Source organism: Mirounga leonina, unplaced genomic scaffold (assembly GCF_011800145.1).
Source record: "Mirounga leonina isolate KUSES-001 unplaced genomic scaffold, KU_Mleo_1.0 Mir_173, whole genome shotgun sequence".
In the NCBI taxonomy this organism is placed as follows: Eukaryota; Metazoa; Chordata; class Mammalia; order Carnivora; family Phocidae; genus Mirounga; species Mirounga leonina.
The window spans coordinates 77,294,614-77,311,795 of record NW_023270447.1 but is presented as its reverse complement, the minus strand read 5'-3'; the positions used below and the strand labels follow the sequence as shown (position 1 = coordinate 77,311,795).

The 17,182-nt window shown below is 45.7% G+C and overlaps 2 protein-coding genes across 10 annotated transcripts in view; one reads left to right on the top strand and one right to left on the bottom strand.

Moving 5' to 3' along the window:
* The window catches only part of KDM1A (lysine demethylase 1A), a 60,906-nt gene extending 49,670 nt beyond the window's left edge, over positions 1–11,236 (top strand). For all 3 annotated transcript variants that reach the window (XM_035019543.1, XM_035019544.1, XM_035019542.1), the window contains 8 exons: positions 742–815; positions 1,705–1,816; positions 5,127–5,259; positions 6,983–7,170; positions 7,559–7,673; positions 8,984–9,111; positions 9,762–9,908; positions 10,751–11,236. In XM_035019543.1, coding sequence (XP_034875434.1) covers positions 742–815; positions 1,705–1,816; positions 5,127–5,259; positions 6,983–7,170; positions 7,559–7,673; positions 8,984–9,111; positions 9,762–9,908; positions 10,751–10,936 — 1,083 coding nt within the window. In that variant the 3' untranslated portion in view covers positions 10,937–11,236. The remainder of the gene's footprint in view (positions 1–741; positions 816–1,704; positions 1,817–5,126; positions 5,260–6,982; positions 7,171–7,558; positions 7,674–8,983; positions 9,112–9,761; positions 9,909–10,750) is intronic.
* LUZP1 (leucine zipper protein 1) overlaps positions 1–17,182 on the bottom strand; it is a 139,065-nt gene that overhangs the window by 24,113 nt on the left and 97,770 nt on the right. For 4 of the 7 annotated variants that reach the window (XM_035019539.1, XM_035019538.1, XM_035019537.1 and 1 more), the window contains one exon: positions 12,578–16,434. In XM_035019539.1, the coding sequence (XP_034875430.1) occupies positions 16,279–16,434 (156 nt within the window). In that variant the 3' untranslated portion in view covers positions 12,578–16,278. Of the gene's footprint in view, positions 1–12,577; positions 16,435–17,182 lie in introns of those variants that run through there. The other 3 variants (XR_004681773.1, XM_035019541.1, XR_004681774.1) reach the window with 3 other exon arrangements.

Sequence of the window (17,182 nt, the reverse complement as noted above, 5' to 3'; positions counted from 1 at the left end):
CTAGGTGGTTTCCCTTGGGATCCTAAGAAAGAATATAGATCTGGGAAACTTTGGAAAAGGGAGAATCACTAACCAATCACAGGTGCCTGTGGTAAGAAGAAGAGGGTTTGGTACACAGGAACCAAGGGGACTGAATGGATTAGTTTAGTTTGAGATCTGCTTTTTCTGCAGAATTCCTACTTTGTTTTCAGTCTTATACTTTAACTTACTTACATTTTAGTTTAGCTCCCTGTCATAGTTTACTGCTGTCAGTTTAGAATAATGATAACATAGACTTCAGTCATTTGGTATCAAACTGTCTGGTTGAAATCCCTAACTTAGTTATCTCTTAGCCATGGGATCTTAGATTCCTTAATCACCTCATCTGTGACACAGTGTTAATACTTCTTTGTAAGGGATCTTAAGTGCTTTATCCCATGCTAGGGACATGGTAAATGCACAGGAAGTGGTACTTGCTATTCTTTTTCACTCTTACTTGTAGCATACTAGTATGCTCTTCTTCCTTTATCTCCTCCTGCTGCATGCCCGCTCCCTCCTCCACACCCCATCTTCATTCTGGGCTCACATTGTAACTTGTCTCCAAGAACAACCATCCCTGAGCCCTGATCCAGCCTTAGCCTGAGGCACACTCACAGATACGACCTGGATAGGCAGGTGGTCCAGGTCTTACACTTTGTGGTATAAATAACTAGGTTGGTCTCTGACTCATTAAGATCAACCCAGTTCTCTTCATTTTATCAGGAATATGATGAATTAGCTGAAACACAAGGAAAGTTAGAAGAAAAACTTCAAGAATTGGAAGCCAATCCCCCAAGGTGAGGAAAACACACAAATGTTCAGAGGGATAGCTTTTGCTGTTCTTTGTTATATTTAGAAGGAAAATTACAAAGCACTGTGGGTTTTATTTATGTCCAGTGAATGGATTATAATTTTAATGTGTAGGAGTGTCTGAAATATTTAAATATATTTGTTTTTGAAAAGATAACCTTTCTCTATAAGATCTGATATTTGAATGAAATATACTGTTTTCCTGTGAGTGGAATAGAAGGTGGTATTGCTTTAAATTCCCATAATTCTGAGGACTAGGAAAGTATTATACTTTGTTTCCATTGGATTTTTGATAGTGAATACTGTGCTTCATGGTGTATCTGGCCTCCAGTATATCTACTCTGTTCTGGAGTTGGGGATGCTACCCATTCTTGCTTTAAAAAAAAAAATCATTATTTATAAAACAAAAACGCTTTTATAATGCCAGGTACCGATAATTTTTTTTTTTTTAAGATTTTTATTTATTTGACAGAATGAGAGAGGAGAGCACAAGCAGGGGGAGAGGGAGAAGGAGAAGCAGACTCTCCACTGAGCAGGGAGCCCAGTGTGGGGCTCCATCCCAGGACCCTGGGATCAGGACCTGAGCCGAAGGCAGACACTTAACCGACTGAGCCACCCAGGCGCCCTGTCTCCCCACCCCTGCCAAGACAAATGAAGCCTGATAGTAATTTGTTTTATGTAGTGAGCTTGGCACTGCTCTCAGCACCAGTAATAAAGGAGTTAAGACAGATAAGGTCCTATTTTTTGACTTATAATTTCTTTATATAAGGCACAGTACCAGGCTTAGGTTTCCTCAGTTACTGAGATTGTCCCCATCAGCCCACTGAGAATAGTAGTCCTTTAAATAACCTGCGCTCCTCTGTTTTCATTTTGCAGTGACGTGTATCTCTCATCAAGAGACAGACAAATACTTGATTGGCATTTTGCAAATCTTGAATTTGCTAATGCCACACCTCTCTCTACACTCTCCCTTAAACATTGGGATCAGGTAAAATTCCTTTATCATTTATTTTGTTGCACACATCTTTGAAAGGGCTCTTAGGAGAAACTTAATTTGTATGTGTGTGTTTAAACAGCTTTGTTAAGAAATAGAATTTACATTACAGTACAATTTACCTATTTTAAGCAAACAGTTTGAAGTTTTGCCAAAGGTACATAGTCATGAATCACCACCACAATGAAGATAAAGAACATTTCCACCCTGGAAAGTTCTCCCTTGCCTCTTTGTAGTCAGTCCCAGCCCTCCCACTCCTGGCCCAAGACAACCCCTGATTTTCCTGTCTGTCACTGTAGTTTTGCTTTTCTAGAATTACATATAAATTGAACAAATACGGTATATAATCATACAGAATGTAGCTTTTTTTTTTTTTTAATATTTTATTTATTTATTTGACAGATAACAAGAGCAGGAACACAAGTAGGGGGAGTGGGAGAGGGAGAAGCAGGCTTCCTGCTGAGCAGGGAGTCCGATGTGGGGCTCGATCCCAGGACCCCAGGATCATGACATGAGCTGAAGGCAGACGCTTAACGACTGAGCCACCCAGGCGCCAGCCTTTTGTGTGTAATTTCTTTCACTTAGCAAAGTTGTTGAGATTCATTTTTGTTGTTGAGATATCATTGGTTTGTTCCTTTTCGTTGTTTAGTAGTAGTCTGTTGTATGGATGTGCCATAGATTGTTTATCCATACGCTGGTACATTGGTGGACATTTGGATTGTTTCCAGTTTTTTTTGGCTATAAATGACTGGAGCTGCTATGAACATTCACATCTTTCTTTTGGGTATATTTAGGAGTGAAATTGCTGGGTCTTACATAGATCTTTAACTTTATAAGAAACTCCAAATTATTCTAAATTGCATTCCCACCAGCAGTGTATGAAAGTTCTAGTTGTTTCACATCCTCACCAACACTTGGTACTGCCAGTTTTTAAAAATTTAGCCATTCTAATGGGTGTATGGTACATTTCATTGTAGTGGTAATTTGCATTTCCTGAATGATGGGTGGTGTGAAGCACCTTTTCGTGTACTTATTGGTCATTTGTATGTCAGTTCTTGGGTGAAAAGTCTGTTCCGATCTTTTGCCCATTATTTTAAAATCTGGTTGATCTCTTACTAAATTGTGTAAGAGTTCATTATGTTCTGTTCTTTAGATCCTGGATACAATTCCTTTGTCAGTATTTATACAATTCCTTTGTAAATATTTTCCTCCAGTCCACAGCTTCCTTTTTCATTTTCTAAATGGTATCTTTCAAAGAACAAAACTTTTTAATTTTATGAAGTTCCTATTTCCTCAACTCTCTATAACCTTTGTGCTTTTTGTATCCTGAAAAATCTTTGTCTAAACTTAGATAACTAAATTTTCTCTTGTTTTCTTCCTGAAGTTTTATGGACTTATTAGCTCTAATGTTAGGTCTATGATTCATTTTAAATTAATTTTCATGTACAATGAGAGATGAGGGTAGGGTTCATATTTTTCCATATGGTTATCTAATTAATTATTCTGGCACCATCCTTTTTCTTCATTTGTCTTGGCACCTTTTTTGAAAATCAGTTGACCATGTGTGAGACTATGGTTACTCCTTCCTATTCATTCATTTGTCCACATGCCCCTATCATATTGTCTTGATTACTGTTGCTTTATGGTACATCTTGAAATTAGGAGAGTGTAAGTTCTTCAACTTTTTTTTAAATCATTTTGGCTACTTTAGGTCTTCTGTATTTCCATAAAAATTTTAGAATCAGCTTGTCAATTTCTATTAAAAAAAATACCTTCTGGGATTTTGATTGGTACTGGGATTTGAACATGGTATCTTTCTCCATTTATTTAGGTTTTCTTTAATATTTTTCAGCCATATTTTACAGTTTTCAATGTACAGGTTTTACACATCTTTTGTCAAATTATTCTTATGTATTTTAAATGTGAGTTACTCTTGAACTGGTGAGAAATCACAGGGCTTCTTAGATATTAAAGATCAATCTCTAAATCTGAGACTTTGGCCAGACCTAAGACTACAGAAGTAAATGTTACATTTTTACTTACATATTTTCATTTCCATTGTACATTTTCCTTGTAAAATTAGTTTGAAAAAAAATTTTTTTTTAAGATTTTATTTATTTGACAGAGAGAGACCCAGCGAGAGAGGGAACACAAGCAGGGGGAGTGGGAGAGGGAGAAGCAGGCTTCCCGTGGAGCAGGGAGCCCGATGTAGGGCTCGATCCCAGGACCCTGAGATCATGACCTGAGACAAAGGCAGATGCTTAACAACTGAGCCACCCAGGCGCCCCTAGTTTGCATTCTTAATCTTTAGGTTATACCTTCATATTCTTTAGTGTTTGACTTAGAGGATTGGACCTGTTAGTGGTAAAAATCTTAGAGAATTCCCAGTTGTTTTTGTTGTTGTTTTTCCCCCTGTAATACTAAATTAGACCCTTCCTCATCACTGATTTATCATTTGAAGTTTCAATATGTATCCATTCGTAATCTTACTAAATTCTGAATGTGGGTGATTTGAACTGATCGGTATAGGGAGCAGATGAATCAGTCACTAAGTAGTGAGAGTTCTGCCAACCCAGTATTTTTATGTAATTCAAAAGAATCATGCTGTGTTTTCTCCCAGAAATTTCATGAAATTAGAAAATTGACTAGCCTTCAAAAATTTCTCTACACAGAAAAGTTTTCAGTAGATTCAAAGAAATAAGATCATTTTGGGAATCCTTCCAGGCCAAATGCTGACTTCTTTACTATATGGATCCTCTTAGGCCAGTCTTTATAATCCCAGATTGTTTTTATCTAGTTTGACCAACTTTAGTTTTGGAAGTCTTCCTCATCTTTCAAGCCTGTAAGTTTAAGAAATAAAAACTGATTTTGTTCTTAGGTAAAGAAGATGTGATTAGGATGGTGAATCTGATATTCTACCAAATCTGTAATGCATTCAAAAGCCAAACATACATCTGAATTTATTGAATCCTCTTTCTTCGAGAGATCCCATCCCCCACCCTCTTGGATAGTCTGGACTGAGAGGTTGGGTGTTGGACTATGAGGAGAAAACTCAATCTAGGGAAGAAGAAACTGCCCTAATCTCACTGCCCAGAGGTGGCCATTAGGGACATTTAAGCATTTTTTCTTTTTTCTCTAGTTTCCTGGGATAGCTGTAACTGAATACTGAGTGCTGGTTTTTTAATTTCTGCCTTAGCATATTGACTGTTTTCCACAAACTGTTGTTTTTCAGTCTTAATCTTACAGAACTCAGGATGTATGGCATTAAGTTAAGAAAATGGATGGACTTTTCTCTCCTCTTTAGGATGACGACTTTGAGTTTACTGGCAGCCACCTGACAGTGAGGAATGGCTACTCCTGTGTACCTGTGGCTTTAGCGGAAGGCCTGGACATTAAATTGAACACAGCGGTGCGGCAGGTTCGCTACACGGCTTCGGGTACGTCCCTGCTTCACTGGGGCGATAAGTCTCTTACTCTGAAACACGGTACTGATCTTTTGTTGAGTTTGACCTACAGAAAAAAATGTTAGGTACATTTCCTGTTGAAATGTCATATCATATAAACTATGAACCCTAATTTTAAAAATCTGCATTGACAAAAGGATTGAGCCTCTAGAGCCTTTGGGCATTCTAATCCATCATTGTGTAAACCGGAAAATTGAGGCAAGTTTCCAATTTGTACTTGAGTTACTTTGTTAACAACTGCCAGTGAGTTTGGACCTAATTTTTGCTGAGTGGTTTTTTTTTTTTTTTTTAAGATTCATTTATTTGAGAGAGAGAAAGCGAGAGAGAGTGAGCATGAGCCGGGGCAGGGGGAGAAGAGAGGAAGAAGCAGACTCCTTGCTGAGCAGGGAGCCCTACATGGGGCTCGATCCCAGGACCCCAGGATCATGACCTGAGCCGAAGGAGCAGTCGCTTAACCGACTGAGCCACCCAGGCGCCCCACTGAGTATATTCTTAAAAGACCAGGATTTTGGCCTCTGGGCACAGTGGGACCCACTCCTTGTATTTTACTATCTGTGTCTTGCTCTTTGGATCCATTCTAGCCTTTCCTGTTCAGGTGGGCTAACTGCTCAATCTGGTTTCTGATACTGGGAGCAGTATCAGACTTCAAAGATGGAATTGCCCTGATTCCCACAGGCAGAAGGCTCAGTGCTCACTGTTGCTGGTTTCAGGGCACATTTAATGTAGAGTACAGAGAACCCGCTGTCCACCCACCTTTGGAATTAATGGTCTAGAACTCTTGATGATAGCTAGTCCCCCCCGCCCCTCCCCCCAGGGCCCTCATGACAAGTGGAGATATGGCAATCAACCTTGCTTGCCCTTCATGGCTGCTTTTCTAGAACTGCCGAGATTACTGCAGATATTCTTTTTTTACAACCCCTGAAACCGTTTTCCATTTGATTTCCCCTTCATTTGCAGCTTCTAGTTGATGTTGAGACCTGTGGCTTTTAAATAGCCATTTGCAGGCAGGTGAAGAAAGTGAGAAAGTGGACATGAACTGAGTTCTCATACCAATTTTGAGCTGTTTATGTATTTTCTGAAATTCTATAAATAGGTACTTATTGAAGGAAAAAAACACAAATGAGGAAGAATAACAGTAACCTCTTTTCAGTGCCTATTCTGTGGTCCACTCTGAGCTTTATTCAGACTCTGGCAAACTAGGCGTCACAGTTCTTTCTCCAGAACAGCACGCTCTGCACCCTAGTGGCATCCCATAGATCCGCACCATGGTCTCCTGGGGTCGTTCCTCTCCTGGTCCTTAGTAAGCACCTAACCACCATGGAGAGGCACTGCTTTCGTTGTTACAGACCTTTATTCTTCACTTTGGTCTAAATTTACTTAACCCTTGGTAAATAATAAGGCTCTTGGATTAGCCCAGAAGATCACCACTGTATCAGGAAGGTAAGACAAGTACACGGTGAAGAGCCCGGACTCTGAAGTGGACTATTAGCATTTGAATCCTGGCAGTTAGGACCCGTGCGGCCTTGTCTGAAGTTACTTCGCCGCAACATTGGTTTTCTTCTATTAAAAAGTGAAGAGAACAGACTCCATACACTTAGGGTAAGAATTAACTGAGATAGTGTGTAGATTCTACCATGCACTGAATGTTCAGTACCATCCTTACGCCAGTAAGGTCTTTTCCCTCTGACATCTCTAGGATGTGAGGTGATCGCTGTGAATACCCGCTCCACAAGCCAGACCTTTATTTATAAGTGTGATGCAGTTCTCTGTACCCTCCCCTTGGGTGTGCTGAAGCAGCAGCCCCCAGCTGTTCAGTTCGTGCCGCCTCTTCCTGAGTGGAAAACATCTGCAGTCCAAAGGATGGGATTTGGCAACCTTAACAAGGTAACTTGCCCTGGGCCTCTCTCTACATACCTGTTGTGCAGTCAGAGAAGATAGGGGTTTATATTTTTGTGTATTTTGCTATGCTCTCAGCTCTGTGAGATCAGGGTGAGAGGCCTGTCAGTTCATTCATTTCAGTGCCTAATTATATGTATATGAGGACCAAGTCTTCTGGGACCTAAGCCCAGAAAAACACAGACAACTCTAAATGTTGTTTTAAGGAATACATTCATGCTAGGGATTTCTAGGCTCATACTGAGAGGAGATCAGAAGAAACTTCAGTAAGGTCTGAGAAGTCTTTCCTGTTGAGTGAGGCACAGCTGTGCTTAAAGCCGTGTTCTCCGAGCCCTGCCATCAGTTCCTGGGCTCCTTTTTTCTTTTTTAACCACAGGTAGTACTGTGTTTTGACCGTGTGTTCTGGGATCCAAGTGTCAATTTGTTTGGGCATGTTGGCAGTACGACGGCCAGCAGGGGTGAGCTCTTCCTCTTCTGGAACCTCTATAAAGGTAACTGCTTCCTGGTTTTAATCTTTTTCATATCCTTACAGGAATAGAGAATTAGGGATATTCTGGGTTTTCTCAAATATGTATGTCTTGATTTTTCATTAATTCAACCAACAATTCCAGAAATTCCTGGTAGGTGCTGGGGATATTGGAAAAAAAATACCCGCCGTCAAGGAGTTCATATCCTAGTGGGAAATACATTAAGTAGGTGAGCTCTTTAGGAACAGGGCCATAAGTAGAGGGTCAGAGTGAAAGCCCAGGGCGCTGCAAAAGAGAACATAAAAAGAAGAATCAACCCAGGCAGGAGGCACAGAACCAGGGAAGCTTCCCATAGGGGGAAACTTGTATTCCTTATTCTCAGACTTCTGTATCTGACCGGCCCCTGAATCTTTGATCACGTCCTTCAGAATGTATCGAACTCCTACCTCCTATTTTAATTTCTTCTGTAATTGGATTGCTCTTCTCTGTGGTGCTTAAAATGTTTATGGTGTGTGTGTGTGTGTGTGTGTGTGTGTGTGTGTAAATCTCATGTCTTCTACTTCAGGGCCTCTGCATGTACTGTGTGGTCTGGGTCTGGGGAGTTTTTTTCTTCTCTTCCTTCCCAGTATGGCATACTCTGCTCAGCCTTTCTGGTCTTGACCTAACTGCCACTGTTGAAAAGCGGCTTTTAGGACACACATACTTCCACTGCCTCAAATCTAAATTAAGTCCCTGTATTCTCTCCTCTGTATCCTTTGTTTTTCTTCATTGCTTTATCAGTTCATAATTACAGCTACGTGATACTTACCTACTGACCCATGGAGTTACATAGTCTAGTATATAGCTTTTATATCGCAGCAGCTCATACTGTGCCTGTTACACAAGTGTCTTTCCTAATAGTCACCAAATGGGTGAGTGAAGGTGGTGATGGGCTTGGAGGGACCTGGAAGAGTTAAAAGGATATAGCTCTTGGAGCTCATGGAGCAGACTGTCTAAGGTGGTCAGGGCTAAGGATCCTCTGCCTAAACATAGGCATGCCTGTTGGTTTTCTTAGCAAGGTCTGAAGTTACTTCATCTTCAGGCCTTCTGTATGCTGCAGAATTGTAAGGGTTAAGTACCTGAGTCACACGTTACTGACGAGAGTTTGCCAGCTGCCTTCTAAGGGACAGATCTGGAGTTGCAGTTTCAGAAACGTAACGTCTCTAGCGCAAGTGCTGCATGTCTGTCTGTTGGTCATCAGATTTCAGAGTGCCCCGAATAATGTGGGGCCTGATAAAGAAGTTCTTGAGAGAAGTCTGTACGAGAACCCTGGACTGTTCTTCCTGTTTCTCCAGCCCCAATACTGTTGGCACTAGTGGCAGGGGAAGCTGCCGGCATCATGGAAAACATAAGTGATGATGTGATTGTCGGCCGATGCCTGGCCATCCTCAAAGGGATTTTTGGCAGCAGTGCGGTGCCCCAGGTAAGTAAGTGGGAGGGGCAGGTGGGGGTCAAGGTTCACCCTAGGGCAGGGTTTGACACAGTCGCGTTACATTGGGCAGCACAGCTTCAGCCAGAATTAAGAGGTGTGCTGGGTTTCCATGAAAGCCAGTGTTTGGAGTCTGTGTGTAAGTGTGGGATTCAGGAAAGGCCCCCCCCGCCCAGCACACAGGCTGGGGGATTGAGAAGGCTATTTGCTGCATATCCCTGCTGGTCTCATCCATCGTATCTGCGTTGCGGAGTCCTCCCACTCCTGCCTTTTAGACAAAGTGGTCAGACTCCCTCATGGAAGAATCACTTGGTACTTTGTTCTTTAGGCCCACTGAAAGAAACCCCGTAGATCCTTATGATTCCTTTGAAAGAAGGTATATTAATGCTTCATGTGAATTAATGAGAGAATAAAGGTTAAGTCCTGCGTGGATCTATAGATTTCCTAGGCAGGGCAATGTGGAAGCTTCCCTGGAAGCCATTTGTTGTGTGTTTTAAAGCAGAAGCATTCATCACTTGACTAACTCATGTCTCTTGCCTCTTTACTGCTCTGTTGTATCCCCACCCACCACAGCTTTTCTACCTTTCAGAGGACTGGTTTGTCCTCTGCCCTATAGTAACTTCTGCTCATGCTTTTTCCTTTAGCCCAAGGAGACTGTGGTATCTCGCTGGCGTGCTGATCCCTGGGCCCGGGGCTCCTATTCATATGTAGCTGCAGGATCATCTGGAAATGACTATGATTTAATGGCTCAGCCAATCACTCCTGGCCCCTCAATTCCAGGTGCTCCACAGGTGAGAAACTGGCAAACTACCTGGGCTTATTTGGGAAAAGGCCATATCCCAGGCTTTCGGGGTAAACACCACGCCACAGTTTTGGGTTTGTTTTGTTTTGTTTTTTTTGCCGGGGGCTGGTGGTTAGATTTTAGTTGTTCTGTCCTTGGACCCTTCCAGATAACCAAGAGCAGAGTAAAAGGGAGGAACAGTATTATTTGTATCTGATTTCTCGGATTCTGGTTCTGTAAATCTAGGCAGTCCATATTCAGAATGGTAAACCAACTACTTTTTCCTTATTCAAACTTTTTCCCCTAAAAAACGAAAAACATTTTTAGTTGCACCCCATTTTGTAATGGTTCATGGGATGTCAGTCACTAGGGGTCTCCAGGACATGCCCGTCCTTATCTAGATGATGCCAGACCCTCCTCCAGAGCTTAGGACCCTGTGAACCGGCTCTGGAGCTGAGAAGCAAAGGTGTTCCTAAGTAAGAACAAATGCTGGATTCTTTGTGGTACAGAGTAGTCAGGAACCCCTCTGCCCCAGGAGGTACTATAGGAGGTAAAGGAAGCCCTAGAACCAGTTATCCCCCAGCATTCAATGATAAATAAGAACAGATGCAGTTATGCATCACCCTAGGACTAAGGCTGGCTTGGCTGAGTTTTATTGTCGCATTTCTACTTTGGTCATTTCTGGGAGAATGCCCACTGATGAGGGAGATCCTTTTTGGTAGAATGATGGTCTGTGATCAGCAGGGCAGCCTTCAAAGGCCAATAAGAATTTGGCAGTTCAGACACAACAAAAATAAAAGTTACTATGTGCAACCTGCTGATTCTTCTCTCAATTTTTTCCCCCTGAAATAGCCAATTCCACGACTCTTCTTTGCTGGAGAACATACAATCCGTAACTACCCAGCCACTGTCCATGGCGCTCTGCTGAGTGGGCTGCGAGAAGCAGGAAGGATTGCAGACCAGTTCCTGGGGGCCATGTACACCCTGCCTCGCCAGGCCACACCAGGCGTCCCTGCACAGCAGTCCCCAAGCATGTGAGACTGATGGGCTCTGAGGGAAGCAATGTGCAAGTCTTTTGCTGTGTAAGCAGAGCTTTTATAGCAATACTGGATTTCACTGAGAAACTCACTCTGGCATCTGGGCTCCAATCAGCTGTTGGAACTCATGCTGCCAGGTGTGGCCTCCTTTGAGGGACTTAGCGCTAGAGAGGCAGTTGTCCGTTAGTGCGGAAGTCGGTGTTCTTCCTAAAGACTGAGGTAAGCAAGCCTCGTGAGAGGACATCTTAGTCTCTTGGTGTGTGGTTTTTTATATTTTAAAAATAAAGCTTCATATAAAATTCTTTTTTGTTGTTTCCCCTTTAGATTTATATTAACAGGTTGCTGTGCCTTTGGAAATGCCAGTTTTATCCATGTTTAAATAAGGATGATGTTTATATAAAGGCAAAAAGCGGTTTGGTCTGAAGATAGGGTTGAGGGGAACTCCACAGAAGCAATGGGCTGCCTGATCGGTGGGACTAGAGCGTTCCCCATTGGGACTGTGGGGTGACTGTATGCCAAGAGGGTGAAGCTACAGGTCAAGCATATGGATATTAGAGGTGACTTGGAATTTTTAAGATAAAACAAGGCAGAGTTTGGGTGGGTCTCCGGCAGACCATTCAGGCTTTACTCCCCAGGTTCCCTCCATGGGTATGTGCTAACTTTCCACTTTTGTCCAACTCGTGGTATAAAAGTTTTAGGAAGTGTTACATAAGGAGATGCTCAAGGGTTTAGTGACTTAGCTGTTGTTACTTTTTTATTGCTGCTAACAGATTACCGCAGCAGGCTCTTCCTTGCCTTTTTAGCTTCTAGTGGCTGTATTTCTTGGCTTGTGGCCCCTTCCTCCACCTTCAGAGCTCATTACTCCAATCTCTGCTTTTCTTGTTCTGTAGTCCTGTCTCCCTCATACAAGGATACTTGTGATTTCATTTAAGGCCCACCCAGATCATCTCCCCATTTCAAAATCCTTACTCATGTCTGCGAAGTCCCTTTTGCCATATAAGGTAAAAACATTTTTACAAGAAGGGAACAGTAACTGTTCCTTCTCAAGGGCTCCTAACAGACAATGTTACTACAAATGCACGTACATAATCTGTTTGCTTTTACTTGTGTGAGTCAATTCTTCCCTATAATGAGCCTAAATGAGGTTTATTCTTAGTAAGATTTGAGGGACATTAAATCGGTGGGCTAACGATATGATGGAGGTGGAGAGGGCTTTCCCCTAGGCTTCGAGTAACCTGCACACCAGGAGTGAGGGGTATAAAGGTAAGAACAGCATGCGGTGGGAAGCATACGGACTTTGGACTGTGACCTGTATTTGAATCGCAGTTCTGCCATTCACACGGTTACCTCAGGTGGGTGATGCGGTGTTAGGTGGTTTTTCTAAGTAAACGGCATAGGCACATTGAGACCGATCACTTTCCATGTGTGACAACAGACCAGCCTAAAACTAGGAATCCTAGCAGCTGTTTCATTGCTGCATTTAAGTCATGTGGGTGCTAGGCGTGTCCTCTTCCAAGCCCCAGCATGTTTCCAGTCCTTACAGCATCACTAAGTAGTTGGTTCTTTGACATAAGACCCAGTGAGATGCACGAGCTGTCTCAGATGACAACAAAAATATGGCATCAGTGACTCACACACAGCGCACGTGGAAACTAGGGAGCTTTATTGGTTACATATCGTGCTGCAGAGCCGACAGACAGCATTCGAGCCAGAGGATACATGCAGACAGGCAGCTTCCACTACACACATGCACCCAAGGAGCCCCGAGTCACTGCTCGTGGCTTCGCCCTGGTTTCCAGCAACAGGGTCCGGCCTCCTTGGTCCCGTGCTTGGAGCAGGACTGTAGAAGCTGCTGCACCTAGACTCCAAGGGGCAGGGGTGAGACCAGAGCACCTGCGTGAACGAGCAGAGGTGGACTGACCGAGACCGAGGCCCCCCAGCAAAGGGGCCTCTGATGCATTAACAGTTTTTTGAGGGCTACTTCCCCAGCCCTCCCAATCTTTAAAATACAAAAAAATAGACTTTATTCTCTTAAAAATACATTCCATTCAGTACATGTTCTGAGCTGTGAAGCAGCAGGAAAATAGGGCCCCTTTCCTATGATCTTGGGTGTGAGGCTTTGAGGAGAACCCTGTGCCCCACCCGGGGTAGTCAAAAGATAATCCCTAAAAGCAGCTCTTCCCAAAGCAGTCTTGTCAGAGTAACAACAAACCCCGCCTCAACAGATACGACTAGGGACCCAGCGGCTGGGTCCCCGTTCCTTTACTGGGAAGGGGTAGCACTTGGCACGAACCCACTACACGTAAAGCACTAAAACTGCCCCAGAATGCCAGGTCCAAGCTCGAGAGAGACCCTCCCCACACCCACTGAGGGGGGAGGATGAGTGTGCTTGCCTGTGATGGAGGCTGGAGTCCTGGGCCCCACTGCAGGTCCCTTCAGCCCGCGTGCTTTCTTTGCCAAGTAAAAGAAAACAGCCAGGGCTTCTTTGCCCGCCGCCCCTTGCAGCTCTCTCGGGGTGGGGGGGTGTTGAGTGCCAGAATGGTGAGGGACCGGCCTCTGGCATTCAGCCCTTGCATACTTGCTCCCCGGGCTCCCGGGGCACCCGTCCACAGCCAGCCACCGGCCAGCGAGCGGGAGCTGGAGCCGCGCTGCAGCGGAGGCTTGTCCTAAGAGCAGGTCTGTTGGCTGGGGCGGTGGGGGTAGCTGGTCGACTGGACAGCTGTTTCGTTACCAGGTCTCCCCTTTTTGTGGAAGTTTCCCCCAGGACCCTAACGGTGAGGTCCAGATGGTCACACACACAGGCTGCTTTTCGGAAAGGTGCCTTCAAACTTCGGAATTTGCGAGCCAGCCTCGCCAGCCATTTGAAACCAGAGGAACTGAGCCTCCAGCCTTCATTTGCTATTACAAATGGTATCTTAGGCAATGCTGAGGACATTTAAAAATAAAATCTATTTTGCAGTGGTTCTAGAAAGTATGCCGATGAAGGAAACAGTATTTATCCTGAAATAATGGTTACAATCGAACCCTATTGCACTCAGAGTTTAAGATCGCAGCCCCCAGCAAGAGGGCACCACCACTGTCCCTCCTCCACAGACCTTTTGGGGAGTGGCAGGTGTCGGTGCTGCTGCAATGTGGAAAGATCCAGACTTTGGCACCAGGAGCTACAGCACCAGAATCCAGGGCTCCAGCGCCCAAAGACATGAATTATTGGCAAAATCTTTGTAGGCATGGCTTGGCACCCTTTTGTTTCCACCAGCAGAGAAGAGCCACAGACTTAGTTTCCTGTAACCTCAGTTGACGACCAGAGGTCTGTTTTCCTTTGGACTCTCAAGGTTGCCAACCAGTGAAGAAGAAGGGCAGGGAGGCTACAGGTGAGAGGTTGCAGCCTTGGGCCAGCTAGTTTCTGGGCAGTGACCCAGGGGAAGCAGCAGGAAGAGATTTTGAAAACAACGTCTTAAACTGAGCCTCTGAGGCAGCATTGTAAGGAAAGAGAGGCTAGACAGCAATGCCCTTAGACTGGCAACACTCCAGAAAATGGAAGTCGGCGCAAAACTTTCCTATCCCCGAAAGGATCCAGGGTCGCCAAGTCTGATGGCAGACACGGGCGCCATGAGCCCAGTCGCAAGGCACAGCAACACAAGATGGCCAACTGGTGTCCCGAAAGCCAGGGGACGCTGTGTGCCAAGTGGGCAAGGCTGGCGCCAGAAGGGCTACAGAAGCCAGCTGACCTAATCCCTCCTCTCACAGACTAGAAAAACGAGGCCAACCGAGCTTCGCGGGGTTCATCCTCATGATGTTAAAACATGGAAAAAATAAGGTCCAGAAAAGGCAGGGGGTAACCTCTTCCCCGAACCATCTGGATGCTACCTTCCAAAAGCATCAGCCCCCACAGGACAGTATAACCAGAATCCTCGCAGAATGCCAGATTTGGGACCCTTAGAGACCATTTCAGAGAATTCATTTTATAGATAAGGGAACTGAGGCCCCAAGAGGACAGTGACTTGGCCAAAGTCACACAGCAAAGCCATGAAGAAAATTCAGCTTTCCTGACCCCTAGTTACGCTCTCTTTCACTATGAAGGAACAGTGTCTGCACCATTACAAGCCTCTGAAAAGGGATCCCTTCTTTGAACTGAGTGTTCTACGAAAAGCAGTGCCAAGAATATATGGTTCTTTGTAACCGCGCCCCCTCCCACCCCCGTGACTGGTACAAGGAAACTAACCAGTTTTAATTTATGCGGCTTCCTGAAAGGTTTGCTGCATTTTGCATTTGTACAAACCTGGGGCCTCGGTAGGCATTTATTACCTTTCCTCCAGTGAAGTCCTCCTCATGATAGTTCGCAGACACCGAGGGCCCACCTCTGGAGGAACGCGCCAGCTTGGTAAAGTGCCATACCTCCTCCGTGGGGGGAAGGAAGAGGGACAAAGTCCATGCCTTTCACGGAAGTATTGCTCTGTGCAGTGACTGGGGAAATGCTTCTTTCTGCCCATTTTCCCCCTTGCTGGGCACTTGCTAGAAGGCAGAGCACGCTGGGCCAGGCCCAGTTTAGTCCGGGAGAATTCCAAAGGCTGGAAACAATGGAGTCGGCCTGAAGTCTCCAGCCAAGGGAGAGGAGCGGGCAGGCCCAGCAGCATTTTTGGTGCCCAGGAAAGGAGATGCGTGAGGCTTGTGCGCTTCCAGGTGCCTTTGGAAGGTGAGCTGAGAGCCAGGAGCCGGGGGGTGGCGGGAATGACATCAGTCCAGTAGGTGGGTACCCGTGTGCTCTGCCCCAGGAAACCATCATCAGCCAGGGGGCCACGTCAGAGAAGCTTCAGCCTGAAGGTTGGTCCCACAGTCCCCCAGAGGCAGCACAGACCTGCTGCTGCCCAAGTCTGAGGGACGCCCCCAGGTGGCGCGGACGGCTGCTGGGTCTCAGCGGGTACTTAGGCCCCTAGAGCAAACAAGGAGTGAACTGGAAGAAACTAAGCGCTGAAGGGGCGCCCTCTGACCCACCAAGGAGCAGAGAAGGGCTTTTGGCTGCTGTTGTGTGATGAGGATACAAGGGGTTTCTATAGCTTTCCCCATTTGGGGGCCAGAGGGGCCATCTGACCTGGGGACAGGGACAAGGAGAGAGGACTCATGCATCGGGGAAGGCTGGGCCTGGGTGACTTATGTCCAGCTTGTAGTTTCTGATCCCCTCTGGCCAACTGGCAAAATGACCTGAGCCACAGCCTGGTCTGCCGTCTCTCCCAGCCAAGGCCTGGCGTCCAGCCTGGTTAACTGGCCCGGCATCCTTCACAGGGCAGGAAGGCAGGAGAGCGGAGAAGCGGGAGCAGAGGAGACGGCAGACCTCACCCAGCAGGCTCAGTTGTCCTCGGCGCAGGGCCTGGCTGGCCGTAACCGCTCCTCGGCCCGGGCTCGCCCCGGCTCTGACGGCCCTGGCTTCGCAGGCAGCTCACACCGCTCCAGGGAGTTGTGCGGTCGCCTGTGGACACCGAGTGCACAGTCGTCCCCTTCCTCCTGTGCCAGAAAGGACAGAAGTGAGCTGTGGAGGACAACAGCGAGGGACAAGACACGCTCACTCCCTACCCCAGGGGTCCTCTCCAGCCTGGCAGAGGGAGGTACAGTGTAAACAAGACCAGAGTACAATGGCAGAGATTTGCTTTGGTCTGAGGACAGGCCAATTTAAACGTTCCTTAGAAACTAGGATAGACTACACCCCCAAGCTGCTGGGCTCGTAGGGCAGGACAGGGCCTGGAATGGGGGTACGGGGCCAGCCCCATAAGCAGGTGCCCAGCAGTCCTTGCATTCTGCATGTGCAGGCTGCATGCTTCTTGGGGTGAGCCATTTCCCTGCTTGGGGAGCAAGGAAGTATCCTGAAAAGGAAGCCGGACCAGGCTTTTCCTACTTCCCACTTAAAAACTACCAAAAAGCCAGGTCCCTTCCCTTTCAGGTCCTATACCTATCCCACTTCCTCTCTCTCCTCTCCAAAGCTTCAGGGACCTAAACACCCCCCCCCCTTCACTCTTCTACCAGAATTCTGCCTTTTCCATGTTCTCATTGGTCCTTCGAGCAAATGCAGATCAAAGAACACAAGTATGAGTGAGGAAGTCAGGCTGGCAGGATAGAAAGTGCTGGATTCAGAAACAGGAATCTTAGATTCAAATCTTAGCTCTTCCAGTAATTCCCTCGGGTGGCCTTAGGCAAGGCACTTTGTGTCGCTGACCCTCCGTTTCTAGATCTAAAAAATGGGGATAATACCTGCCCG